We start from the raw sequence: 14241 nt of genomic DNA on the forward strand, positions 1-14241 counted from the left end.
GTTGTATAGCCTGTTGATGCGTTTTATATCATAATTGAAGCTGTTTATCTGCGTTTTCAATATAGAAATTGATTCATATTATTATATACCTAAATCATAATTCATATTAGTCATAATATTAAATAACTAATGTATCATATAAATCGCAGTTTACTATTTAGTTACATATTAACAGCCAGGAAAACAGGTAATACTAAAATACCTATTACGTACCTACTATAAATTCATATTATTACATTTACCTTAATAGTTATAGTTTGAGGCATACCTATTGCTTTTAGTTGCACACCTACAACAATGTTTATATAACTGAGTTTTTAATTTTTAATTTTATCCATGATATTGAATATTGGACTCAAATAAAAAATTAACCTAATTTTGTATTTTTATGTAGGTGACAGGAAGTATTAAGAAATAAAATTTTATTAACCATCAACATAATGACTCACAAATTTAATTAAATTAATAGGTATAATATCTACTCTTTCTAGGTTCTTTCATACTGGGTATTTAGTTATTTCTTTAATATCAATTTTTCTTTATTTTTGTATTTTTCTTATTGTTTAAGAATAGAGAATACATTATAACTTATAAGGTTCTATTTTCTTAAATAATACAAATTCAAATATAATTTATATCATTAAACATTTAACACTATCTAAAATTTTACCATAATGTGTGGTGCATTTATTTATTTTAAAAACATTAAAAGTTTGTACATCTATGATGAGGTGAGCTGTCACTTATCCCCGTTTTACTAATATAACATATAACATACTTACAAAATTGTACGGTTATAATAATTCTAAATTCATATTGCTGTTATTTTTAATATTAGTGACTTGACCTATTATAAAATTTAAAGCAGAGAATATTATGCACCCTGTTGGTTATTTTAACATTGTTATTTCTATGCAAATAAAGTATTTAAAAATTTTAAATTTCATGACAGGTACTTTTAATTTATCAGTGTATTTATGTTTCAGTGACAGATTTAAAGGGAATAGAGACAGAGTTACAATGTGAAACTTAAAAAGTAGCAAGATTTGAAAACAAATACTTTTCAAATAATTGCATAGGGTTTTGAAAGATTAGTTTTCTAAATCTTAAAAGTTACTGGAACATTTAAATAGAGACCAGAGATAGAAATTGATTATTTTACAAGATAGTTAATTTTTACTAATTTTAACTACATTAAGTCATTCTTAGCTGGTACAGCGTTCACAACTATGGATGAGTCAATATTAAACTAAATTTATAAACCTTTCTTTTAGCACACAATTATTTGAATTAATATATTTATTTGACCAAATTGTGTATATATTGCTTTACCAAAAGTTTTTATTTTTAAATTTAAGTACAATACTAGAAAATTTCAATTTATTAAATTATTTCAAGTAAATGCTGCTATAATACACATTCATATTGGGAAGGAAATTTCAAAGATATAATATCAAACTGTAAATTATTGTCACTAATAACACATATTATATTATTTTTAGTAACTTATATAATAATAATAGAGTTATACTACTCTAAGTACTATTATTATTAAATTGTTATCACTTTATTTTATCATAATCCACTTAAGTGTAGACACATTAAAATAAATTAATATTAATTGTATATCCTAATATATGTATCTGAATAATAATAATAATATTGATGAGTAAAATTTACAATTCAGTTACTAGGATAAAAATGATTAAATATAATGTGAATATAACTAGTAAAATTATCTAAATAGTAAACATGTTTAGAAACAAATCATATGAATAACATGATAAAGTCTATAAACATTGAGTAAACAATTTAAATTTTAAAATAATCAAAATAAAGGATAATCATCTGCAAAAAAACACAACATTTTATCTAGGTTGTTGAAAATATATATATTACCAATTTCAACAAAGAAATCAGTTGAAATAATGATTTACAGGTAATAAAAAAATAAAACAATAACAATAGATTTATGAAATGTATTTTTACTATTATTAACTATTAATACTTCTTTGAATTCTGCTCGTAACTACTTGTATTAACAAATAAGTAGTATAGGATTTGCTGATATACCTTTTTAAAGGTTTTTTTTTTTTAATTAATATTTTTAAATGCAAATGAGATTCAAGATGTTTTGTGATTTGATTATAAGTGGGCAGACTAGGGTTACGAGCAATACCTGGTTGATTAGTGATGGTTGAATCTTAATATGATCTAATCATAGGCGGCACTGATTTTACTTCTTTTTCATCCAATGTGTGATCAATTACAGGTCTATAAGTTAATTTGATCTAAAAAAAAATTAAAAATAAAAATATAAAATTTAAAAAAAAATTCAAATTTTACTAACCTCTCCTGATTCTGGATTTATGCATGCAAGTGTATGCTTTCTCCAGTGTTTTTCAATTGGTACTTGGGTTTGTCCTTCTAATGGTTTTTTGTAATCAAATTCATCAATACGATCCTAAAAATTTTTTTATTTGAAATGTAGTAGAAAATATAATAATAATAATATAATACTTTGAAATCATCTCGTGCATGTGCCCCTCTGGATTCTTTACGTTCAGCAGCAGATACAATTGTTTGCTGAGCATTGATCATTAAGTTTTGTAATTCTAATGATTCCACCAAATCTGAATTCCAAACCATTGATCGATCATTTATCTATAAAAATATATGGTTGTATTTTATTTTGAGCGTAAGATTAATATTTGATCAAAAGATTTATTTATTTATTTATTCAAAAAAATAGGTAATTTTAAAAATGTTTAGGTTGGAAATTTCAACATTAGTAAGAAAATGTAGTTGAAAATTGTGTTATCCTTAAATATAAGACTAACTGAAATAATTGTGGTTTTAGTAATTATAGACTTTACATTTAAATAATTTTCAAAGTTTAAAATGCTATATTTGAAATTTTTGAAATTAACATCAAAGGCCAGTAAAAGATGAAAATTTTAGTATAAAATAAGTTGTTAATACATTTTCATAATTAGCTAATTTTGAGCATGAAGGACATTTCTCATACAATTATGTCCCTCCACATTCATCATATTTGACTTAACCCTAGATTACACGCATTAAAAATATTCACGAGGTTCCACGAACACGGTGTTTTTGACCGTGTATTAAAATATTTCAATTAAAACTCGATATATTGAAATAATCATTATTTTATTGATTTTAAATAAATAAAAATTGTCAAATGATTTTATTGATATATAATATAAACAAATTAAACTTTGTAGTTACACACAGTATGGCGAACCAATGTCAACTACAGTAGAACCTCTCTGATCCGTCACTTTCGGGACTGTGGGTGTGGTCGGAACGCGAAAAAGGTCGGATTATCAGAATATACAGAACATTTTTATATACATATTACATACAAGATTATATTAGAAATTTATTATATTTTACAATACTTAGAAAAAAAGCCAGTTATAGATTTTTCTTTAGCAAATGATATTCTAGACTTAGCTAAGACTAATAAGGGAAATATTAAACTAGCAATTATTTTTATATATGTACTATAAATAAGAAAATCCAAATTGTACTTTTTAAATTACATACATAATATTCATATCAATAATACTATGGTCGGATCAACCGGATCACTAGCCGAGGGTGTACGAGAGGGGTTCTACTGTAGCAGCAATCTTGCCAGTCTCAATGAAAATAAAATATTCATTTACATTTTATAGATAGAAAATAATGTCTTATCGGCGATAAGAGATTTTAAAAAAAACCCATATTTTGAGTTTTCATAAAATTAAATTGTGTATTAATGTCACATTATAGCACGCACACAGTCTTTAAGATTGGCAGAGTGAGTGGTACGGGGTTAACCCATAAAATGTTTGTCCACTACTCCACTTGTCTAAAATTTAAATACTTATAACTCATAAACTACTCGTCATAAATTTGATTTTTATGAATCAAAATACTTAGAAAAATATCCTGCTTATGAATATGAAATTAAAACTCTATGTTGTCATTCAAAAAAGTAAAAAACTTAAAAAATAAGGATAAAAAATATTTAAAAATATAATTTTTTAATAAAATAGTTTGTTTTTAACAACTTGAAATTATGTAAAAAAATATTTTGAAAAAAATCAATACTTTTTTAAATAATGAGTGTTCTTCGATAAAAAAAATACCCTGTATATAAATATATATATATCATATTATTTATAGATTTTTTGATATAGGGATGTGTTAATTAATAAATAATATACATAATATCTTCTTCTTCTTCTTTGGCTTTCTACAGACCTTTATTACATTAACTATCATAAAGCCACTCTGTTTGATTTCTTAATATATAAAATATGGAAACAGTTAATTATACTTAAAAAGTGTATTTTATATGAGATAAAACTATTTATGAATAATAGATTATTATTTTAGCAAGTAAAACCTTTATTTTGTGTAGTAATGTACATTACAATAGTAAAGGAGCTTTCTCAATATTCAAGTAAATTTTTATAAACAAATAAAGAAATAATAATACCTTAATATCCTTAAGCTTTGAATAAATGGTTTGCATTTTAGTACGGCCTTCATCAAGTGTAGATCCAGTTCTAAAAACAGCAGCATAAAGTTGCATAGTTTTTTGCATATCTAAACGTAAGTCTGCTGTAGGTATTGTTCCATTTTTGAAACGTAATTTATCAATGTTGGCAATGGATTCTTCACCAGCATTCTATAAAACAAATGTATCAATTATTTTTCATAGTTTTAATAATATAATATTTTAAATAGTAATACAATATTATTTTAAATTTTACATCACTAATTTGTGGTATTTTATCTCCAGGTTTGTTGTATTTAGCAATATCTAAAGCACAAGATCGTCCAAATACCACTAACTCAAGTAATGAATTAGCTCCAAGACGATTAGCTCCATGAACAGAAGTGCATGCAGCTTCACCACAAGCATACAATCCAGGTACTACTTTATCTTCCCCATTATCAGGATTGATTACCTAAATATAATAATGGATAATAAAAATTGAGTAACTGATGTGATATAATCAAAGATTTTTATAACTTAATATTATAACTAATACTAATCATCTTAATTATCTGCATTAACACATAGTTTAAGGGTCCTAAATAGTTATTTTAGTATTGGAAGTTAAATGGTTAAAAAATTATTTTAAAATTATGATTTATATAAATTTATATAAATAATTATATACCTACCTCCAACTTGCTTATTAATAAAAATATAAATAAAAGGCTACAAGGGGCTCTAGGTAAATTTTTAACTTTAAAGTTTTATTTTTGGTAAAATCTATTTAATATTATAGCTAACAACGCAAATGGCATCTGCTAAATGCAAATTTGGTATGATTTATGAGGGCCAAAGAGAAGAAACAAATAGTGGTCTGACATATTCTCATGTAACAAATAATGGTATATCCAACAATTATAATTTAAAATCCTTATTGAAGTAGTCAAAATGTTATATTTTTAACACAAGAATTGTTTGTATGTAATCTGAGTATTCATATAAAAAGTGTTAAATAACAATATTTAATATTAAATTATTATTTATAAGGTATATTAAATACCAAATGTGCTGATTTCTCAATACTGCATTGCATCGCTCTGCCTTTCAAAGTAAAATGAAACAAATAAGTAACTAAAATGAAGTTGCATCTAATATGTAGATATCACATTTGGTATTTAATACACCTTATAAATAATATTTTTATAATAAACATTGTTATTTGATACTTATAATTTCTGTATAAATATTCAGATAATATAGTTGTAATTTTACAAACAATTCTTGAATACAAAATATAAAATTTTGTCAACCTCAATAACGATTTTAAACTGAATTTGTTTGACATATCATTATTTGATACATTGAGGAGATGTCAGCCTACTATTTGTTTTTTCTGTTTGAACCTCATAAATCATAACCAAATTTGCATTCAGCAGATACAATTTTGTGGTGTTAGCTTGAGTATAGCTGCGTTTCAAAATAAAATGAAACAAATAAGCATTATCATATGATTTAAAAAAAAATTAACCCCCCGCTCCTCCCCAAGAAATTTTTGAAAATACGCTACTGCTTGTAAGTACACAGCTTCTAGATAGAATTTAATATTCTTAACATTTTAAAGTTGATTAAAATAATAATTTAAAAAAATAAAGACGAATACTATTGAATTTATATTTTTTATGAGACAAACTTCAAAGCTAAATTTTTTTAACATTGATTTAATATCATAATTCATATTAATAAATTATTTAATAACCTGTCCTCTATAGTTTGTTGGTATTCCACCCATGTTATAATGGACTGTTGGCAACACAGGAATAGGCTCTTTAGTAACATCAACTCCAGCAAATATCATGGCAGTTTCCGAAATACCAGGTAGTCTAGCATGAAGTTGTTCAGCTGGCAAATGATAAAGTTGAAGATAAACATGATCTTTTTCTGGACCACATCCTCTAAAACAATATTCAGTTAATTGGTCAAAGGATAAGCCTAATATTTTTTTCATAATTATATAATCGTCTTCAACCAACAAGTAATCAAATAACACATAGACATAATACATTTCTTAATTATAGGACAAACAAAATTTTTTCCTTATTTTTGTATCAGCTCTGTTATTATTTGAGTAAAACTATGCTAGTGTTGCATAAATATTAAATTATTGATCACCATGATAACCAAATAAATCAAACAACCAATAACATTGAAAATAGCAATGATATTACATTCTCTTGTAAGTTACTGAACCAAAATCTGATCTGTAGTTTAGTTTTCTTTTTTTTACATAATAACTTAAAAATATAAATATCTACCTTCCTTCCATGATTTCAATAGTCATTGACCTAGATACAACATCTCTAGATGCAAGTTCCTTAGCATTAGGTGCATATTTCTCCATAAATCTTTCACCTAAACCATTGATTAAATATCCTCCTTCACCACGACAACCTTCTGTCATTAAACAGCCAGCACCATATATACCAGTAGGGTGGAATTGTACAAATTCCATATCTTGCATTGGAATACCAGCTCTTGACGCTAAAGCTTGACCATCGCCTGTACAGGTATGAGCAGCTGTACATGAAAAGTAGGCCCTAGCATAACCACCAGTAGCTAAAACCTATAAAAATTGAATTAATAATGATATAAGTAAAATAAAATATTATTAGCAAGAAAAAAAAATACAAACAGTATTCTTAGCTCTAAATCGATGAATGGTACCATCTTCCAAGCATAAAGCAATAACTCCAACACATTCACCTTTATCCATAATTAAATCCAAAGCAAAATATTCCACAAAATAATTGCAATTAAATTTTAATGAATATCCATATAAAGTATGCAAGAGGGAATGACCAGTTCGGTCAGCTACACAACAAGTACGATGAGCCTGACCACCTTTTCCATATTGTAAGCTCTGGCCACCAAATGCGCGTTGATATATTTTACCTTCATCAGTGCGACTAAAAGGCATACCTATACAATTTTATAAATTATTATAATGTTAAAGAGACTTAACTTATAAGCTAATACATTTTTAGTAATAAATACAATCATTCTGCTAGTTATTTAATAATATATTAAAAATGTATAGATCCTGAGTGATTGTATTAATTTTATAATGAGCTGTTTATTTATTTATTTTTGTGTTTAACTTTTGGGATATTAAAAATCTTTAGTTATCTCCAATAACACATTTTTTGGAAGAAAAGTGAATCTAACTGGTACTTCAGAGGTTAAAATAAAAAATTTCCAGTTTTCAAAGGAGTTGGGAAAAACAAACAACAAATTAAGGAAAAACTGAGATTTTGTTTATAGTGTTTTTTATTAACTCTAATAAAAAAAACCATAAAGACATGAAATTATCGAAATATTGACTCATAAACAAAAAATGTCAAGTTTAATTTTTTTTTAATTTTTAAATTATGGTCAATTTTTTTTTTGGACAAAAGTTGAAAATGTAATATGACATTGTTGTGTAAAACATGAAGTTGTGCCTATTGAAAAATGTGTTTAAAAAAATTGAACGTAAATCCACAATAATAATGTAAAAGAATCTGAAGTCAAAATATTGATAAAATTCATCAAAATCAAGAAAATTGGTAAATATTTGTAAATTAGAAAATTCATAAAAATTATTTAATAGCAGTTGATCAATGTCAGAAATTAATTGGCATAATTTTTCTTTATGAATATTAAAAATTCAAATTTTGACTTAATTGTTTGTTGTTAATTTTATCGCCTTTGTCTTTTTGAAAACAATTGGGTATTTTGAATTTTGACCTTCTAAATGCGCTAACTAGATTACTTACCTAAAGGAAAAGATACTGAAATCAAAAACCACCTGCATTTTTTTCTTAAATATAAAATATAGATAACTTTTTTATTTAATATTAAGTTACAAATATATTTACCATAATTTTCTAACTCAATAACAGCTGCAGGTGCTTCTCTAGTTAAATAATGGATAGCATCCTGATCTCCTAACCAATCTGAACCTTTAACAGTATCAAACCTAAAATACAAATAAAATAACTTTTGAACAATATATTTCATAAATAAAATATTTTAGAGTTACAAAATGCTTAGTGGCTATGTGAGAATGTAAATTTATAAATAGATTCATGACTTTATTTACGGAGTACAAAAAAAAAAAAAAATTATAATTTACATACATATGCCATCGCCAGTCATCATCTTCCATATTCCCTAAAGCAGCATTAATTCCTCCTTGTGCAGCAACCGTATGAGATCTTGTCGGAAATAGTTTAGTAATAACTGCCGTTTTAAATCCTTCTTGTACCAAACCAAAAGCGGCTCGGAGACCAGCTCCTCCAGCTCCAACTACGACAGCATCATATTCATGATCAATTACTGAATATGCATTTGTTCCCTAGAAATTATTTTAAAGTAATTAAATAAACTGAACAAAATTATATTTTTATAATTGAAAAACAAAAATAATACTTGGGAAATCTATACTATTTATTAGAATTATTTCACATTAATTATAAATAAATTATACTCATTATATAATTTTAAATAAAAATAAATCTTAAGTTGTTCATTTTTGGATAAGCCATTAATTTTTTTTTCTTATACTTTGGGATATATACTTACTGCTGTACTCTGTTTAGATGAATAATATTTAGATAGATGTAAGTTTTTTGTGTAAATTAATGGACGGCTCCAATTGTTCTAAAATATAAAAAATATATAAATAAAATATAAAATACATTTTGTTAACTAATGCTACTTGAATACAGTGGTGCCATTACAGTTTATAATATGATAGGGCACAAGCCCATATAACTAAACCAAAAAAAAAAAAAAACTTATCATATTGCAAACAAATTTATACTTAGATTTTTATCTCGACACAATTCTTACCTTACATGAAATTATAAGTGTCTAAGCAAAATAGACACAGCAGAACAAACTAATTATGATACCTATCTCAGACTTTTTTTAAAGATCAGCTTAAACAAATAAAATATGATATGAATCACGACTACTAAGACAGAAAAATTGAAAATGTTAGATAAAATAGAAACTTGAAATTTACACCAAATGTTTATTTTATCAACTTCTATACTTGATAAAATTTTCAAAATATTTTAACTTTTTTAAAGATATTTATAGACATTTTAAATTTCAGTTTTTGTTCTATAAATGTCAATAAAATTTTATTCATTGGGTTAAATAACTTGAAAATTTAATACAAGATTACCCATAGGTTGATATAATAGCAATTTGAAAATAATTAAAGTACATAGGCCCTTTTTTTTAACCATTTGAATTTCAAATGTTGACAAAATTTATTTAATTGAAAATTTTTAAATTCTTTGGTTGGTAAAAATTTATAAAACATTTAACTTTTATAGCTAATGATCAAAAATTTAAAACAAGGTTCATCATAAGTAATATATTCTTCTGCAAAAAAAAAAATCTAAAACTCTACAAACACAGTTTTTTTTTTTTATATTTATTTTAATTTTAAATTTGGATGAATGAAGAATAGCAGTTGTAGTTATATTGTTGAAATTTAAAAATATTATTTGTAGGTATTTAAAAATTTCAAGAGTATACTTTATATTCTAATATTAATAGTTAATGCCATTAATGACTTATATTAATACTTTATAATAAATATTAAATTGTATATACCTACTATGAATGACATAGTGAGTCGGGTACATAATGAATCTGATTGATTAAATTCAATCAATTTTTCATTTGGAATTTATTTTATAGGTACCTACATTTTTTTTTTTTTTTTTGAAATTATAGCAATATAATTTACATGATATAAAACTAAAAAATATAATAGACTGACAAACCATCTTCATTCAGAAATGTTTATTGTATACAATGATATAATATCATTCAATTCAATTTTTTTTTTTAAATAGTTTATTTTTAAATCTAATTTTTAGAAATCTTTTTGTTGTAAAATCATTTATATAAGTCAAGTAATTTATTTTTTATGATTTTTAAAAATGTTAAAAATTATTATTGTAACCCCCATAATTTGAAAATTAAAGCACACAACTTAAATAAATGTATATACAGTGGAAATATCTACCTCCATGCCTCAAGTGACACCACTGAGCGAATAAAATATAATATTATTTTATAAATATAAATATATTTGAATTATATATTAAGATTATTTTACAGTTTATTTACATATTTTTAAGTGTACCCAAATAGATATTCAAAAAATGTTCAATTAACAATTATGTTAATATATTAATATATTAATTTATATATAATATATTAAAATTAACATGTAGGCAAATGAAAAATATAAATATAATTAAAAAAAATTTAATTAAATGTTTTTTTTTCCTTAAATCATTTAATTATTTAATCAATTTAACAAACAATTATTTACTGAATTGTTGCATCATATTACATCATATTTGCAATAACTAAAGCTTGAGTAACAAATGATAGATTTTAGTACATAATAATGATTAATGAGTTCTAATTAATGTTATGTTAAAATGGACAAATAAGTGTATGAATAATTAAGACCTTCACACCTCAGGATATTTTTTTAAGGATCTTTTTTGTGTCTTTTCCTGTGGTATTGAGGACCGGAGAAGGAACTATGTTGCCAATACTTCTCCTTAAATGGACACATAGTAAGTCCAATGAACACCCACCCAGAGGGATAAGATTTTTCTAACTTTGTGTCTAAGAGACTAAATAGCAGTAACTAATAACTTTAAATTTAAATATATTTATATAATTATTATTTTTAGATTCTTCTTCTTATATTATATTTGAAGTAAATATCCAATCTGTTGCTTCGATTGTAAAATAGGATAATTGGAGAAATCACATAAAGCAAGGGGGTTTTCTACTAGTGAAACTTATTTATAAAGGAGGAGGAGTGGACACACAGTGGATATTCCATAATAAATGGCCTGTCACACACATTATAATGCATTTTGTTTGTAAGATTTAAAATTAATATAAATATTGCAACTTTATTAAATCATCTTACTTTTTTTAAATGTTTTGGATATTTTGTTCTTAATTATAATTAAAAATGTGCCTTTTATACAATGAGAATTATCTAAATATTAGGAACTGATATGATAGCATATATATACAACTCTAACTTTACATAATTTCAACACACAAATAGCTTAACTTCTAGTAAATTATTTGAATTAACTAAAAATAATTAGGCTTTCATAATTTTAACTATTATACAAAAAAGTGTGAAGTGATAGTAATTAATTGAATGGGTCCAGAGATTAAAAGCTCAATAAAACAACTACAAAAATGAATATTTAAGTATTGTAGTGTAAAAATATTAAAATTAGACCAATAATTAATTTATAATTTAACTAATTTAATACAAAACTGTGCCAAACTACCTATACTTGTATTAGTTTGCAACCTAACTGGTTTACCAAATTCATTTAGGAACAAATACTTACAATTTTTGAATAAGTACTTCGTGGGATTGGATTCACAATTTTTAATAAACCAATCATTTTTATAAATTTTTAATGTTATTTTAATTTCACAGCGAAAATGTCGAATGTCACGGACTTGAGAAGACAAGAAATGGAAAGTGAACTTAATATGTCTTATAATTCAACTTATATTCTAATCAGCTGAAAAAGAAGAATAGTTGAGATATGAGATACTATTCGGTCTATTCGACAATAAACATTATTGTTAAAGCTGAAGCTGATTCATGGTAGGTTATAAAAACGCGCAATTACATATATATATATATATTTAGATTGCACGGTTGTAAGAGATAAACGAAATGAAATGTTTAACGCTATCTACAGTATCGCCACCTTGGTTCATATCTAATCAAAAATAATTAACACTAATCAATTCTTCAGTCATGGAGGATAAAAAACATGACCTTCCGGCGTCCCCACCCAATGGGCTTACGACATTATTCGCAATCGTGACGATCGGCATTGTGAGACTGGGTCAGTTCCTATATTCTATAATACGATTCTTTTACTTTTTCGTTCTTCGTTCTTTTCACATTGCATTTTGTGTTGACAGGTCGTGCGTACGCCCTTCTACTCAATTCGTAAGTACATATTTCAATTTTATGAATGTATTTGATTTTTAATAATATTTTCACAAAAAAAAAAAATTATTTGTTTAGTTTTGCAAATTATTATTTTTTATGCCATTTACTTATCTCATTTTGATTATTTTTTTGAGGTTTAATTCTCTGAGTCACGTTTTGATTTTTAAAATTTTACAGATTTAATTCATTTTAAAATACCTACCTAATTAACAAAAATGGGTGACGTAGAAAAAGGAGCCAAAGTAAGTAGTTTCAGGTATACTTAGTATTTAAACTAAATTAAATATTATCTGATTTTAAGGTATTCCAAACTAAATGCTCTCAATGCCACACGGTTGAAGCTGGCGGTAAACACAAAGTTGGGCCCAATTTGCATGGTTTATTTGGACGTAAAACTGGTCAAGCTGCTGGTTATTCTTATACTGATGCCAATAAACAAAAGGGTAATTTTTTTTTATTATATATCAGACTTTTATAGAACAGTTATTGTTTTTAAAATATGATTTTAGTTTTTAGTTAATTGGTGAATCATTAAAACTTTCAACTTTTATCATTTTACCAGTAATTTTTTTATTTTTCATATAGTACTAATAATAAATTATTCATTGTTTAAATATCAAAATGAGCAGTGCACTTATATTTTATGAAATCATCCTACTTTCTGTCCAAAGTTGAACTTTTATAAAAAAATTACATGTTATGTAAATCTAATATAATTTAAATATTTAACAGCAGATAACTTATTTTAACTTTTTGTTTTTGAAATGTATATGATGAAATTATGTTTTGTTAACCTTGGATAATTTATATATTTGTTTTGATAATAGGTATTACATGGAGTGAAACAACATTATTCGAGTACTTAGAAAATCCTAAGAAATATATACCTGGCACTAAAATGGTGTTTGCTGGCATTAAGAAAGTTGATGAAAGGAACAACGTAATTGCTTATTTGAAAAAAGCTACTGCGTAATGTCAGTATTTGTGACAACACTATAATAGATTAAATTATGAGTAAAACCACGTTATTTTTTTGTTATTATTATTCCCAGTGATTATACCTAGTAATTATTGTACACGTACACTTAAGAAATTAAGTTATTTCTTGTTTAAGTTTATTTGTTGTACAGTGTTATAGTGTCAAATATTAAATGTTTTAGAATTAATGCCTTGTAAAATTTATGTTGAAGGTCAAGGTTTAAAGAATACTGATAAAACTTGAATTGGAATTAACTAATAGATAAAATATGACTTTGACCTAAAAGTGCGTTTTCGTTTATTATTAATTGACAAATAGTATTAATTAAATTTAATATTTGTTAATGGTATTTAAATAGAATTTGGCACTAAGTGTGAACTATATTTCAACATTATTTTAAGAACTAGGTCAAGTTATTGGCACCCTAATTTAAACTTAAGATGTATTTAAAAGTTTACAGTTAATATTATAAAATCAAGTTTTTTAACTTTAATGTAATATTCAGTTTGAAGTTTTTTTGTCATATTAGTAGTTGTTACTGCTACACGTGACACAGGCAATAATCTTGTACATCCATGAGCATGACTAATAATTGCTATTTAGTATTTATTATCTTAATGTTCCCTGATATTTGGTAATCGGTTACAAATAAGTCGAGGCTTA

General features: G+C 24.9%; 2 protein-coding genes across 2 annotated transcripts; one reads left to right on the plus strand and one right to left on the minus strand.

Moving 5' to 3' along the window:
• Positions 1-1964: 1964 nt before the first annotated feature.
• SdhA (succinate dehydrogenase, subunit A (flavoprotein)) lies at positions 1965-12213 on the minus strand. The gene is made up of 12 exons (XM_015508215.2): positions 11977-12213; positions 9140-9217; positions 8695-8912; positions 8434-8534; positions 7209-7495; positions 6832-7139; positions 6276-6471; positions 4791-4988; positions 4514-4705; positions 2521-2664; positions 2351-2464; positions 1965-2291 (listed from the first exon to the last, which is right to left on the minus strand). The coding sequence occupies exons 1-12, from the start codon at positions 12031-12033 to the stop codon at positions 2205-2207; spliced, it is 1980 nt and encodes a 659-aa protein (XP_015363701.1). The 5' UTR covers positions 12034-12213; the 3' UTR covers positions 1965-2204.
• Positions 12214-12445: 232 nt separating this feature from the next.
• On the plus strand, positions 12446-13627 carry LOC107161711 (cytochrome c-like). The gene is made up of 4 exons (XM_015508226.2): positions 12446-12596; positions 12777-12841; positions 12901-13042; positions 13427-13627. The coding sequence occupies exons 2-4, from the start codon at positions 12815-12817 to the stop codon at positions 13570-13572; spliced, it is 315 nt and encodes a 104-aa protein (XP_015363712.1). The 5' UTR covers positions 12446-12596; positions 12777-12814; the 3' UTR covers positions 13573-13627.
• Positions 13628-14241: the final 614 nt, after the last annotated feature.

This window comes from Diuraphis noxia, unplaced genomic scaffold (genome assembly GCF_037042655.1).
Source record: "Diuraphis noxia isolate RWA-SAM2 unplaced genomic scaffold, SU_Dnox_SAM2 contig0004, whole genome shotgun sequence".
In the NCBI taxonomy this organism is placed as follows: domain Eukaryota; kingdom Metazoa; phylum Arthropoda; class Insecta; order Hemiptera; family Aphididae; genus Diuraphis; species Diuraphis noxia.